This window comes from Micropterus dolomieu, linkage group LG14, assembly GCF_021292245.1.
Source record: "Micropterus dolomieu isolate WLL.071019.BEF.003 ecotype Adirondacks linkage group LG14, ASM2129224v1, whole genome shotgun sequence".
Taxonomy (NCBI): Eukaryota; Metazoa; Chordata; class Actinopteri; order Centrarchiformes; family Centrarchidae; genus Micropterus; species Micropterus dolomieu.
This window is the reverse complement of record NC_060163.1, coordinates 9,832,649-9,847,862: the sequence shown is the minus strand read 5'-3', so window position 1 is coordinate 9,847,862 and position 15,214 is coordinate 9,832,649. Positions and strand designations below refer to the sequence as shown.

At 40.4% G+C, this 15,214-nt stretch overlaps 1 protein-coding gene across 1 annotated transcript in view; it reads left to right on the top strand.

Moving 5' to 3' along the window:
- The first annotated feature begins 4,205 nt into the window (after positions 1–4,205).
- Positions 4,206–15,214, top strand: part of LOC123982609 (transformation/transcription domain-associated protein) — an 89,237-nt gene continuing 78,228 nt past the window's right edge. The window contains exons 1-21 of the mRNA XM_046068240.1: positions 4,206–4,267; positions 4,840–5,022; positions 5,790–5,839; positions 6,129–6,239; positions 6,623–6,727; positions 7,036–7,119; positions 7,562–7,618; positions 7,796–7,921; positions 8,363–8,440; positions 8,873–8,961; positions 9,504–9,600; positions 10,288–10,426; positions 10,831–10,909; positions 11,499–11,733; positions 11,841–12,177; positions 12,305–12,402; positions 12,693–12,887; positions 12,975–13,166; positions 13,244–13,409; positions 13,523–13,779; positions 14,256–14,456. Coding sequence (XP_045924196.1) covers positions 4,923–5,022; positions 5,790–5,839; positions 6,129–6,239; positions 6,623–6,727; positions 7,036–7,119; positions 7,562–7,618; positions 7,796–7,921; positions 8,363–8,440; positions 8,873–8,961; positions 9,504–9,600; positions 10,288–10,426; positions 10,831–10,909; positions 11,499–11,733; positions 11,841–12,177; positions 12,305–12,402; positions 12,693–12,887; positions 12,975–13,166; positions 13,244–13,409; positions 13,523–13,779; positions 14,256–14,456 — 2,796 coding nt within the window. The 5' untranslated portion in view covers positions 4,206–4,267; positions 4,840–4,922. The remainder of the gene's footprint in view (positions 4,268–4,839; positions 5,023–5,789; positions 5,840–6,128; positions 6,240–6,622; positions 6,728–7,035; positions 7,120–7,561; positions 7,619–7,795; positions 7,922–8,362; positions 8,441–8,872; positions 8,962–9,503; positions 9,601–10,287; positions 10,427–10,830; positions 10,910–11,498; positions 11,734–11,840; positions 12,178–12,304; positions 12,403–12,692; positions 12,888–12,974; positions 13,167–13,243; positions 13,410–13,522; positions 13,780–14,255; positions 14,457–15,214) is intronic.

Genomic DNA, 15,214 nt, shown 5'->3' with positions numbered 1-15,214 from the left:
TGTCTTTTCATGAACTGACTGTTCATGTTTTCGTGTTTAAAACACCACATTTGTATTTAGTCCCTACGAAACTGAATACAAAACACAATCAAAGATCAGTAAAGTAACATTTACTCAAGTAAAAGTCAGAACAGAAATTAAAAAATGCTTGCATATAAATATATTTTAAAGAGTTACACCAAGAGGCCTCAAGGCCTTACAGTTGCTTGATGATATAAGCATTTTCATGTTCGATCTATCGGACGTGTAACTGGGTATAGTAACTGGGTATATGGATACACTACAAGCTTTCATTTTATGTACGTACTTCTAATTTTGTTGGGAAGCTCAAAGTGAAGAGTGGCTTTTATATTACAACTAAATCTTGTTTCACTTTCAATGCCAAGAACAAATAACTTGTGGAAGCTACTTTTCTGTCTGTGATTGATTACGGTGACATACTGCATGTGCATGCAGCCTCATCCATTTTATGGTGCCTTAATTCAGTGTACCATGCATCTCTATGTTTCATTACAAATGCAAAGACCTATTCTTTATAGTTTGGTGGGTTGGATATCATTGACACATTTGTATCCACTGATTAATTTAGGGGCATAAAGAATGTGCTATTGGAGGTATGTGGTTGTTTTTCTTGAGCAATTGACTGGCCGCTGTGTATGAATAGCTGTTCTTTAGTTTTATTGTGGATTCTTGTATATGATGTATATGTTGTTTTTTTAATATGCTGTGATTTTGTATGGCTGCTACCTTTTGTTGTAAAAGAGATTTTTGATCTCAATGGGACTGATAAAATAAAGTAACAATTTAAAAAAACATCAAGGCCTGAAATACATGTTTTCCCAGTTGTCAGAAAACTTGATAACTCTAAATGCAGGTGAGTTTCTTCAGTAAACCAAGCAGTGAAGAAACAGGATGTGGTGGTAAACAATTAGCAACAGCTGCCTTCCTGGCTGTGAAAGGTCAATAAAGCCTGGTGTGCAGGCTGGAAGACATACCAGTGTGCTTTGAACATTGCATCCAACCATGCTCCACATCACACAGTCAATCAGAGTTTTCTTTATGACACTCAGGGATGGCAGTAGAAGCCATTTGGTTTTATTCACTACAGAGTACACATTGTTCAGTTCTGGGCTTTAAAGCAGCAAGGAACTAAGAAGTGGGAGTTCTAATTTGCCCTAAATAAATGATTTGATGATCAGTGGTATGTTTTCAGAGCCTTTACTTAATGGGGTAGGAAAGAAGAAAACACAAAGTTCTGCTTAACATTATTAACATCTGAGAATTTTAGAAATGTATGTATTCATGTCTCATCTGGGACACGTCAAGGGGCCCAAACTAGACATAGCTTTTTCATGAGGGGCCCGAACAAAAAATGATTGGAACCACAGGTTTACCATAAACAATGCATTTTATTTTATAAGCTTATAGTGTGTTTTTTATGTAAAATTATTACCATTTACATAACTAATAACTTTATCTGTAAAATAAATGTTTTGAAAAGAAAAGGAAAGAAACAGGATCTGGCAACACTGATTGAACAGCAACACCTACAGTTTGCTGTACACAGGGTTTGGTAGCTTTGCAAAGCCTGTGTAAACCAATTACCATCATCGTTGACAGGCTCTGCCACCCACGGTTAAACACAGAATATCCTACTTTGACTTCACACCTACTTTCTGGTTATTGGGTGACAAAGACAAAAGGGACCTGGCAGTTCAACGTAAACTCCAGTTGTTTATAAAGAAGTACTGGAAATTGAGAAATCAACATTAATTACGCTAGGGACAACATATCTCCAATAACAACCCCATTCACAAAGCTGGGGGACTGTCTTCTACAAAACTGTTTATCTGCCTGGTTCATAGAGAACTCATGTTGCAGACTTCAGGAGTGCATATAGGTAAAAAGACTGAATGTGCATGGGAGCTTTAGATGCATGAATAGATTGTCAGGCTATTGTTAATGATTCAGACTCAGTCTCAAGGAAAGTGCACTTCTTTCTATATGAGAAATAATGCTGGGGTGATCCGGCTTCATCATAAGGGCATCAGCAGCTGGAGCAGTGCGCTGAGAAAACACAAATCTAATGGACAGATGAGTGGTTTTGGAAAGACGGAGAACCAGTGTGTCATCCACTCTCCCCTCTCAGGATAAAGCCCCTGTCAGAAAAAAAACACTAATGAAACGAACAGGACAGTGCAATAAACCTGAGACAAACATCTTTTAGCAGATCTTTATTACTTAGGGAACAGAGCCAGAAAGAGAATGAGAAAGTCACATTATATGTCAAATTACCTCTTACATTATATATGACATTCACGGAAAGGAACATCTCATTCTGCAGTCTTTTGCCACTGGGTTTACTCTATATGGTGGAGGAGAATTGTGAATTAAAAGCCATTAGCAAAGCAAGTGGGCAATAGACAGTTTTGATAGATTAGCCAAGATAAATTATGACCATCTTTCAAGCACTGTGAAAGGAAGATCCCAAGCCTTGCTGCCATATACACATTTGTGAACCACAGAAGTGTGCATGATAGAAGCTTAATATGGTGACAATGAAATGTGGAAGCAATCTTTAGAACAATCACAAAATGTAATATACTCTGGTTTTAGATAATGACTAACTTGACTGGCCAACAGGAAAAACAGTCTAGAAGATCAACCAGAATAGCTATTAAAAATCTGCATTTTATTGGCAGCTAACCTCTCAAATATTAAATGACATTATTTAAAAAAAAACAAAAAATACACTAAACATAAATTAAACACAATTTGGTATTGACTATATAACCGATATTTGACCACTGACAAAAAAGCCCCACACTGGTGTTCTTAATTATTTTCCTGTGTATTAAACCATCTCCCTACCAAATTATTGAAAAAACACAATACCCCCTTCACCAGTATTAATGTTGCATATACTTCCTCTCTCATGAAAATCTGAGTTATTTAAAAAATCCTCTCTAAAGATCAAGATCTGAGACCAATTTCCTCTGTTTCATTCATCTAAAAAGAACATCCTTTTTTACACCATGCACCAGATAAGAAAATGATGTGGAAGTGTGCATGTTTGCATTACCTCTGCTTTTCAAAGGGGTCCTGCAGCATATGTTCAGGGCTCAGTTTAAGTGAGGAAATGCAGTCCCTGGCATTTTATTTATTCATAAAAGGGATGGCATTATGTTTGTTTTACTTTTCAGAACACAGAGAATTGACAGACCCACTGTCTCCTTCAGTGGGCTGCCATCTTGTGGTAAAACAAACCACGCTAACTAATGCAACTGTATGACGAAATTAATTAAAACAACAACCACTTCATTCTGTTCCAGGTTCATTCCATCCCTCATAATGCTTCATGTAATATCCCCCTGGCTGGTGTTAATTCTCCTCCAGCATGACACTTGCATTGTATTTTAAGCCCTTTAATTTATTAGAAAGACTCTTCAAACCTGTTGACCTCTGATCTTCCGTAAAAAAAACAAAAAATTACTGCAGGGCATCTGGACCAAATGTAATTTAACAACATATAAACATTTACAATTACAGATTTGTTGTAAAAACATTATTGCCTATTACTGACATTTATAACTACAGACTTATTGGGAAAAGGCAAAACTCATGACCCAGTAAGTAAATGTTTTGTTAACTATTAATGAAGCCTTTACTTAGAACTTATAGCAAACCAAATGATAGTTGCCTAATACAACCCCTAGCCAAGCCTGCAGAATTATAGGCATACATGATATTATTGCTGGTTAAGTTTATGATTTAGCAAATAAGCAGTATAAAGTCTAAGGAATACTGCAACAGGTGTTGGGTGAAATACTTTATACGCTCGATTGTACTTTGATAAAGCACATATCTCTCCCAGAGGATACTACCCATGGATGTATACCACCGCCGGTGACCAGGCGCAGTTACCCGCACATTTATTTCCTCTGCTAACAATCCTGCTAGCAAGCCAGAAGACCATCGAAAACGACGGTCTTATTGCCGCTGGTTTTCACTGTGTATCGTTCCGCTGGTACTAGAATAAAACGTTTTGACCAATAAAACCCAATTTACAGAACTGAACATCGATTGTGTCGCTTATGCATACAAACATACGCCAATAAAACACTATTACACTATATTTCGATAATAATAGTGAACGTTTGATACGCAACACGCGGAGGGACATTACACATCTTTGCAGGTCGCTAGCCCTGAGCAGCAGCGCGAGCGCAGCGGATACAGAGCGACAGTTTCCTGTCCGTGGTACTGGGTGAGTGCAAATGGTTCGTTTTTTCTCGTAAACTTTGGTTAATGTTACGTGTTTTTCACAGCCTCCTGAAAACGAGTAGACTTAAATCAGGTTCTTGCGGGAGAAAAGGTGCTTTCTTCCTCTGGCCTGTGTTTAATTTCTCTTCAACAGAGTTTAACGTTAGGGGGCGAGCGCTTTCTTTCTTTGGGGAAGCTAGCTTATTAGCTAACGGTTGCTAACGTGTTCTGCAAAATTAATATTGTTTGTGCCATTTATGGCTTTATTGTTCGGATGTATAAGTGTGCAAGACCTCTTAGTAATAGAATGTTTTACATTTTAACGCCGAAAACTCCGTTTTTAATTCACAAATATTGTCTGAATGTACAAAAACTGTGCTAGCTGATGCTTCTAATGATGTCATCACTGTGCGCCAATTAAGAGGCATGTTTGTGTCTGTTAACCGGCTTGTTTGTCAAACGCTGTGGTTTCTCTGCAACAGCGCTGATTTTTGCCTTAATGTTCAGCAAACATGCCTTTAATTTCTTCATGTATATTAACCTTTATGGATCTCTTATTTCTTCTCATTTCTGTAGTGTTCATGAGACCACACTGAGGTCTGTGCAGACTCCTGTCTGCTCAATTTCCCACAGCAGCCCAGTCTGTCCCTGCTGCCACCATGGCCTTTGTGCCCGCACCCATCCCCACTGTGGTCGACCAGACTACACTTATGAAGAAGTACCTGCAGTTTGTGGCAGCACTTACAGACACAAACACACGTAAGTTCATAGACCTCAAAGTAAATTGCTGGACGTGAGGACTTTATACAGGGTTAGGGTTACAGTCACATCTGAAAATGATGCATTTGTAGAAAACATCTAAATAAAATTCATTATTTTATTTTTGCTTCCTTTATGCTAACTGTTGGGCTTTTGTCCTATTGAGTGTGAAACTGATCAGCTGCAGTATGGATTAGTGTAAATGCAACTTATACCTTTTTGAGTGTCAGTTATTTTAAATCAACGGTTTAAGTAAGAGTTGTAAAAAGATATACAAACATCTTTTTACTAGATCTTTTAAATAATAAATAAACAGTTCATGTAAGAATTAATGTAAATATTGGCTTGTAATATTCCTTGTTTGTATTTGAGTAATTAAAGTTACACATTTAAAGAACACATTTCTCCTACATGTGATATTAATTAATTGCATGCATTTTGTAATTGCATTGAACTTTTTTCTGCTTGGTGTCATAAAAATAAACGACTGTTCAGATGAGGCACTTGTGCTTAGCATGGGCGATGTGATGAGAGCGATATGCTTTAGTCCAGTCAAAGGTACGTGTGTCTGGGAGAGTGCATGTCTGTGTGAGCGTGTTAGAAGTGTGAGTGTGATTGTTGATGTACCTTTTGATCAATCTGGACGCTGAAAGTAAAACTGATAAGATCTGAGAGTCCCAGCAGAGCACATGGAGATGGCCATGAAAAGAGGAACTATGTCATTAGCAGGTTTGATTAATGGCGACATTCTGTCCTTCAACTTCCAGCTGATGAAACTAAGCTGAAGATGATGCAGGAGGTCAGCGAGAACTTTGAGGTAAGTTTGATGAATGCTCTGTGTTTGATGGAGAGGATTCATTTTCTTTGTCTCTGCCGATGGATTATCATGGCTTTTAAGAAGTTTTATAGATTCCACAAAAGTGTAATTCTCTATGGATTTCTTGAGTTAACTCATCTCAGGAAAAATACTGTGTTTTTTTAAGCAGTGAAATAAGCCTGCAGCATCAGAGAGAAACTTTGATAGAGATATGCACAGCACTGAAACTGTCTGCAGGGTAAATTGAGTTACTACATGACATAACATGTCTTGAGCTTGTCAATTTCAGAATGTGACATCTTCGCCTCAGTACTCCACCTTCTTGGAACACATTATTCCTCGCTTCCTCACGTTTCTCCAGGATGGAGAGGTGCAGTTCCTTCAAGAAAAACCAACGCAGGTATGTGGCTAAAGACAAAGGTTCGTCCTTCACTTGCCGATTTTAATCATTTCATCGATGTTCAACAACTGCACAGACTTCCAGTGTAGCAGAAATACTGGTTTGGTCACTGACACTAGTAATAAATGCACAAGACACGTTACATGAAGACTGTAGTAGTAAACATGATCCAGCATTCACAAACTAGCTGACTTTCTTGCTGTGATTATAATCCCGTAAACCCACTTGATTTAAAGTAAAAGTTAATTTTTGGTGTTTTGGAGTTGTTCAGTCACTGAAGTTCATCACAGCACATCCCCTGAAATGAGTGAACATCATTATCTAATAGTATACGTGTACATAAAGCTGGATCCTTTGCTTTAAAATTGTATCCATTCTTTCAGCAATTACGAAAGCTGGTGCTGGAAATCATCCACCGCATTCCAACAAATGAACACCTTCGTCCACACACCAAGAACGTCCTGTCTGTGATGTTCCGCTTCTTGGAGGTATGAGTCCTATTCTCAAAGCAGAGCATTTTACATTTTATTATTTTACATCTTTCAGTTACTGTTTTAATGTATTGTGACTATTTTAACTGCTACTTGTTGATTTTGCCTTATTTTTCCAACCGTTGAGAAGGTTCCAAAGCTTAGTAAATGCACATAAATTGCTGGAAAAATAATATAAACCAACTCCCAAAGTCTGTAAAATGTAGCCTGTGGTGGTAATAGTTTTGTGTGTTAGAATTTTAAAAAAGAATTAATAAAATAAGTGGGCTTCACGTTCATGTTTTTACTTTTTTTTCCCTTCACAGATTGAAAGTGAGGAAAATGTTCTGATATGTCTTCGCATCATTATCGAGCTGCACAAACAGTTTCGGCCTCCAATCTCTCAGGAGGTGAGAAGCTCAGCCTTATTGCTTGGGGATTAAAAACATTTAATGTGTGATTTTCCTTATTTTATTTTTTTGAAAGTGATTTTATAGGGCTGTCTTCAAATTAAGAAACACTTAGCTTGCTAATTGTGGATTTGACTGAAAAATCTGTCAAATTGTTTCCCTATATTTTGTACCTGTGCTGGTGAATGCAAACTTGCAGAGTGATCTTTTATGTTCTAGTTCTTATCAAAGACAAAAGTATTTCATATATTTAGTATATTTGTTAATATTCTTGTGATGCCAGATATGTGATTACCATTAAAGACCATACCTCATTTCCTACAGTAAACAACAGGCATTAAAAACACAAGTGATCATTTTTTCTGACCAAGTCCTGAAAAAGAAAAATCATTTGAACATTTTCTCTTGAGTTTATATGATTTCCATTTTCCTGCCTTCTCAGATTCATCACTTTCTGGACTTTGTGAAGCAGATTTACAAAGACCTTCCAAAAGTTGTTGTAAGTACAACCTCCACAGCAGGTGTCTTTGCTTTCAGTGAACAAGTGTTTGGCTCTGATGTGAGTTTTTACTGGAAGCACCGAGTAACTTGCCATTGTCTTACCTTCATTACCCTTTTTTCCTTTCCACTTCTGCCTGTGTTTCCTCTAACCACTGTCTCTATCTGCTCCCAAAAGGCCAGGTACTTTGAGAACCCGCAGGTGATAGCAGAGAACACGGTTCCCTCCCCAGAAATGGTAGGGATGATCACGTCGGTGTTGGTAAAGACTGCACCTGAGAGGGAAGACAGCGAAACGCGAACAGTAAGCCAACCAACAGATTGTAGGAGTTTAGATCTCCACTGTTTTAATCTTTGCATACAGTACTGTCTATGACCACCGGATGGTAGTAGTGCACCGTGTTGGCACACTTAGAGGAGCGACCACAAAACTGGCCTTTTACTTCCAAATTGAAAATAAATAAAAAGTACATTATGCTCTATTTCAGCATACATTTTCAGAGTTGTGTAACACATGCAGTTATGTCAGTTAAACATGACGCGTTACTGAATTTGTCTCATTGAGGAACTTGGTCCTTTATTGACTACCTGTTTGTGGTCTTCATTTTAAAATGTAAAATAACTGCCAAGGACTGTCATGTCTGAACATGACTTTGTTTACTGAGGCACTGGTCACTTTATGTAGATGTGTGTTGCAGGTGTCCAACAGCCCTCCTCATTATGTTTCTCTCTTTGTTTCCTCTAGCACACCATCATCCCACGGGGGTCCTTGTCTCTCAAGGTGCTGGCAGAGCTGCCTATCATAGTGGTGCTGATGTATCAGGTTAGTGACATACTCCTGAACTTCTCTAAATATACCCATCACACAGTACCCTTCAATAACAGGAAAATTCCGTTTCCATGAGATAAGTTATTGCAAAATGTGTTATCTGCGCTTGCCTTAAAATTGCAATTTAAATGCAAAGGAAACCCAAAAATGACAAAGTTTAGGGTAAAATATACTTCCTTTTTAGGTGTGGAAATAAAGCTGCCATTCATTTCAAAGATTTCGACTCCGCTAACTCATCTGCATTTTTAGATAATTTGAGTTTAGGAAGTTTTAGCCCCCCCCCCACCCCCCCCCACCCCCCCAATGAAATGACATTTAAAAGCATGGAGTTTAGGAATGAATCACTTAATCTGCAGTAATGCATGTGTATTAAATTGAGGTTAGTTCTTCATTAACTGAGATTGTGTGTTTGCTCTGTCCCCTCAGCTATATAAGCTGAACATTCACAATGTGGTGTCAGAGTTTGTACCCCTCATCATGAACACCATCATGCTCCAGGTGTCCCCGCAAGCCAGGTGAGTGTACGTGTGTGTGTAAGTGCACGCTCGTGTGCACCAGCTGTGCAAGTGTATCTCAGATAGGAGTTTGAGCGTGCCTTTAACAAATGTAATTTTCACTTTAGAACCTTTAAAATGAGTTTGGGCACATTTAAGAGAATAAAAAAAAAAGTATTCCCCTCTTGCACCAAGATTGTTGATGGTGTTGCTTGGCAGTTGCCTGGCTAAGTTAAAAATCCATTTAGGGAAGTTAAAATTGTAGAAATTGACTTAGCAGGAGGTGAAACTTCTCAGGGTAGGAAAAGGGTTTCAGGAAGGAAATGGAGCAGAGTTAATTTAGAAAAAAATACCTCAGCAGTGTCTGGCAGGTGTAGAGAAAGTTTCTTCCTGACCTGCAGTAACAGCTGTGACGCAAACAAACAAGTCACCCATGTAGAATTCCCAAAAGCCCCAGCATTTCATCCTCTATAATTGCCACCTACTGCAAGTGTACAACATGATTAATGTTTCTGATCGGACTAAATGGTGTTTGTATGTAAATTGTGCCGTTTCCTTTGCAGGCAACACAAACTTTATAACAAGGAGTTGTATGCGGACTTCATTGCTGCGCAAATCAAAACTCTGTCATTTCTAGCCTACATCATCCGAATCTACCAGGTACACCTGTTTGATGGCTGTTTGTTGCATCGGTTTCCACTGTCAGTGAATAGTGAATTGAACGAGGCATCCTGCCTTAAAGGAAAATAGTTGTCCACTTGCATCACTGTATGGGTTTTCTCACGAGTATTTTGCGATGTGTATACACTTAAAAAGTTTTTGTTGCTTTTGAAATGCATCCCATTGTTAGACCTGGCTTAAAAGATGTAGTAACTTAGGCAGACATGTTTTGAAAGATTGTTTTCTGAATATCATTTCTTCTTGTGGGTGTTGGGTGATTGGCAGGAAGCAGAGTGTAACACAAGATAAAACACACACGTTGAAATAATAAATTTACTTACATTTAGCTTTTCACACTGAAAAAGAATGAATGGCACAAATGCCTTCCTCTGGAGCAATCTCCTTCTACACTGACTGTGTGCTGACATTACCAGGAACAGTGTAAAAGACAATAAAAACTCAATTGATACAAACATCAGAAACACTGATAATACCATAAAAAGGACTTCTAACCAACCTTTAATTCTATTAGTAGGGGATTTAGTGCAATGTTTTGTGCTGTTATAGGCACCCTGCCTGTGGGAATTAAAATGAAAAGATTTACTCAATATACAGTAATCTAAAAAAATTCATTGTGCTTTTAATAATATTTCATGTGTATTTGTGTCTGTCTGCCCGCCCTATCAGGACCTGGTAGGGAAGTACTCTCAGCAGATGGTAAAAGGCATGCTGCAGCTGCTGTCCAACTGCCCGTCTGAGACCGCTCACCTCCGCAAGGAACTGCTCATTGCAGCCAAGCACATTCTCACAACTGACCTGCGTAGCCGTATGTCACACACACACACACACACACACACACACACACACACACACACACACAAATAAATGTATCTGAACTTGTAAACAGAAATAAATGTATCTGAGTGACATTTGTTTTGCTCATTTTTTCTCAGTGAAAGTTGAAGAAACTTATAGGCTAAATGTAGTTTCATGTGTTCTTCCTGGTCAAAACATAATCAACCTGGAATCTTGCCAAGTCACACACTGAGTTTGAATAACAATTCTCTTCCAGCCAAAGCTGAAAAAGTGGCAGTGATACATTATTTATATTTAATATAACCAAAATTTCTATTATTTTTGTATGTTTATTACTCTCTTGTCTTGTAAAAATGTATTATTTAACACCATGTCTTGAACCATACACTGAAAATATATCTTCCCGTGTTTCAGAGTTTATACCTTGTATGGACAAACTTTTTGATGAATCCATCCTGATCGGTTCTGGTTATACCGCTCGGGAGACTCTTAGGTGAGTTTTGTGTGTGTTCACGATCATTTGATCTCCTGCATGTCGGCTCTCTCTCTCTTGGTAGATTGCTCAGCCAGGTGCATGTTAAGTGTCCTACCATATTAATCAGGCAGTTCTGAGTGCTGCCGAAATTCTCAAGGAAGCTGACTCCCAACACTGCAGCGCAGATCGCACTGTCAAGTTGTCATGTACACCTGCATCTCCAGAGGGCAGGCTGCTCGCACATCCCCCTCCTTCGGTCGATTTCAAAACCCCATTGACCCTCTTCAGATGCCAAACTAGCTCACCTCATCAACAAAATTGCTGTCATTTCACATTAGTACTACATGGGAAACAAGGCAGTTGGCTGAGACCTGGCAGGACAATCAGTGTCACTCAATAGCTCTCCCCCCCCCATCTTCCTCACAGTTTTAGTTGCATCCCAAAGCACCTGTCAAGCTTTTCCTGACTTCTGCTTTCTTGATGACCTTTTAGAAAATGTCCGTTCACTGGAGCACAGCCTTTTCAGTATTCACTACTATGAAGTCATTAATTATCATGAAAATTCTGCTCCGAATGTCATTATTAACATGCCTCTCTTTCTCTCCAGACCCTTGGCCTACAGCACATTAGCAGACCTGGTGCACCATGTTCGTCAGAACTTGCCCCTGACCGATTTGTCCCTAGCTGTGCAGCTCTTTGCCAAGAACATTGATGATGAGTCCCTTCCCAGTAACATCCAGACCATGTCCTGCAAGCTGCTGCTCAACCTGGTAGACTGTATACGCTCGAAGTCAGAGCAGGAGAACGGCAATGGACGGGACATCCTTATGAGGATGCTGGAGGTAGGCAGTACAGAGCTTGCATCAGTAGAAAAGACACTGTATATTTCGCACACACATTGATAAAGAGATATGGAGTGAATTAATCCTTACTTTCTTCTATAAATCAGGTGTTTGTGCTGAAGTTTCACACCATCGCACGCTACCAGCTTGTCTCCATCTTCAAGAAGTGCAAGCCCCAGTCAGAGATGGGTGTGGTCGACCCAGGGGCTTTACCCGGGGTACCGGCCACACCCACTCCATCCACCACCCCTGCCATTGCACCTCCCGCTCCTCCCACGCCCGTTACCCCGGCACCTCCGCCCCAAGCAACGCCTTTTGACCGACCTGGGGAGAAGGAAGACAAGCAGACGTTTCAGGTGTCGGACTGCCGCAGCTTAGTCAAGACTCTGGTGTGTGGAGTGAAGACAATTACTTGGGGCATCACTTCTTGCAAGGCCCCAGGAGGTGAGAGGACACAGATCTGTACTCAACAACCATGATGGCATTAGGCACTTTGTTTAAAAGCATATAGTTTTGTGTCCAGCATATAAATGCATATGTATTTAATTCCTTTAAAAATTTTTTTTTACAGAGGCTCAATTCATTCCTAACAAGCAGCTTCAGCCAAAGGAGACCCAAATCTACATCAAGCTGGTAAAATACGCCATGCAGGCCTTGGACATCTACCAGGTACAGCCAAAGATCTTGACTCAGTATTTTTATTAAATCTAGGTTAATGGAGGTGCAAGCACATATAAAAATAAGCATATGGTACTTTATTTGTCACATACACATATATGTAGTGAGATTCATCTTGTGCATTTAACCCATCCCTGAAGGGAGCAGTGGGCAGCCACTGTACAGCGACCGGGGACCAACTCCAGATTGAAATGCAGTGTCTGGTCAAACGGCACTGACTGGAGAACCTACCTAACACGTTTTGGTGTATATGTATAACAGCTCATGTTTCTCCTGGCCAGGTACAGGTTGCCAATAACCAGCAGACATACATCAGGGTGGCCAACTGTCAGACTGTACGCATGAAAGAGGAGAAAGAGGTTCTGGAGCACTTTGCCGGAGTCTTCACCATGATGAACCCCCTGACATTCAAGGAGATTTTTCAGACCACTGTACCGTACATGGTGGAGAGGATCTCCAAGAACTATGCACTGCAGGTATCTGCTCTTTCCCATAGTATTAGGTGTGATGTATTCTTCAGTCATAATCACTTGTGCTCAAATTCCATTTCTGTTGTTTCCTAGATTGTGGCAAACTCTTTCCTTGCCAACCTATCGACGTCTGCTCTGTTTGCCACCATCCTTGTGGAGTATCTTCTTGAGAGACTGCCAGAGATGGGCTCCAATGTTGAGCTCTCGAACCTATACCTCAAGCTCTTCAAACTGGTCTTTGGCTCAGTGTCACTATTTGCTGCAGAGAATGAGCAGATGCTCAAGGTAATTGGGGGTGTTTTTGTGAGGCTAGTTTTAGTCTTTATCTTTGTCACTCTTTACTAATATCACTGTTTTCTCAGCCACACCTCCACAAGATAGTGAACAGCTCCATGGAGCTGGCCCAATCAGCTAAGGAACCCTACAACTACTTCCTGCTTCTCCGGGCTCTCTTCCGCTCCATTGGTGGAGGCAGCCATGACCTGCTTTACCAGGAGTTCCTACCCCTTCTACCTAACCTGCTGCAAGGTAAAGCCTCACACACCATTACTCAGAATTGAAGACAAGTATGAAAAAAGTATACCCCTCTGGTATACTTTTTTTCTCGCCTAATTACCAAGCTCCCCTTTCCATGCTATTAGGTCTGAACATGCTGCAGAGTGGCCTTCATAAGCAGCACATGAAGGATCTGTTTGTGGAGTTGTGTTTGACAGTGCCAGTGCGCCTGAGCTCCTTGCTGCCCTACTTACCCATGTTAATGGATCCACTGGTATCTGCCCTCAATGGCTCTCAGACTTTGGTCAGCCAGGGCCTTCGCACCCTGGAGTTGTGTGTGGACAACCTGCAGCCTGACTTCCTCTATGACCACATTCAGCCTGTCAGGGCGGAGCTCATGCAGGTGTGTGTGTGTGTATGGGGGAGGGGGGGTTCTCATCATCATGACCAATCATTGCACTGTCCTATGCAATTTTTAATGAGCTGCTGCTTAGATCTGAAAAGTAACTAATTCATATCCATTCATCAGGTCATTTTCTCAAATTAATGTAGCATACCTGACCTCTAGTGGTCAACAGTGAACATGGCAATATCTGAAATCAATTCACTGAATCAGGATCACTCAAACAATTTTCCCCACAATACTGCAAACAAAAATTATGACTGCAGTGCTAATAACATACAGTAGCTAGTAACCTACAGCGGCTTACTAACTTTCCCAAAATTTTAGGTTTTAGAGTAGCAGTAGTGATTATAATCAGTCATGATAGTTTTGACAGTGATCAGTTCTTTTAAGTGATAAAGTTTAATTCCCTGCTTCTCTTATTTGCTGTTAACACTGAAACCAGTAATTTCACTCTTCCTTTTCTTGTGCTGCAGGCCTTGTGGCGTACCCTCCGTAACCCAGCTGAGAGCATCTCTCACGTAGCCTATCGGGTGTTGGGCAAGTTTGGTGGTAGCAACAGGAAGATGCTCAAGGAGTCTCAGAGGCTGCATTATGTGGTGACTGAGGTCCAGGGACCTAGCATCAAGGCAGAATTCACTGACTGCAAGGCGTCTATACAGCTACCCATGGAGAAGGTAAGACCATGCTGCTATTTTTGGTAGTGGATACTTGCATGATATTTTGGATGATTTCCTGAAACCAATCTGAAGACCCTTTTACTCCCTTTTGGTATTTGAGGTTTAGAAAGAATTAAACCTAGCTATAGCTTGATATTCCTCATTATTGTGCCCCACCGAGAGCAATATATCTTTGTCAGGGGTTTGTGTGTGAGACAGAGTGAGTGAGGGAGGTGTGTGTGTGTGTGTGTGTGTGTGTGTGTGTGTGTGTGTGTCCTCCAGGTAATTAAATTCATCTCCTGTTTCTCCTCCTCATCCCCAGTCAGTAATCATCAATCTAGTGTGGGCCACCATGACGGCATTATTTACTCTCACTAATGGCTGCTCCTTCTTTCTGGCTATCCATCTGTGTATTTGCCATCATCACGGGCGCAGGCAGCACACAAAGACTCGCGCACTTTCACATGCTGCACACGCATGTGCACAGGCTGAAGGCATGAGTCTCTAGCAGGCTCATGATAAAGCCATACGGTTAGTTGGCACATTGAGGGAGAGACAGTTAAAAGTGCTGCAAGGTAGACAAAGATCAAATAACAGGCATTTGAATAACTTGAATCTCTTCAAGGTTGTGTAAAAACAATCACATGGGATTTGAGCTGCACATCTCTGTATTTCTTTTGCTTTTACCTTTCAAGGTCTCTTCCGATTCCATTGTGCCTCTTGAATCTCATTTCTTACTGACCGCTTCAGAAATATATTCCAGGAAGTCTGTGATT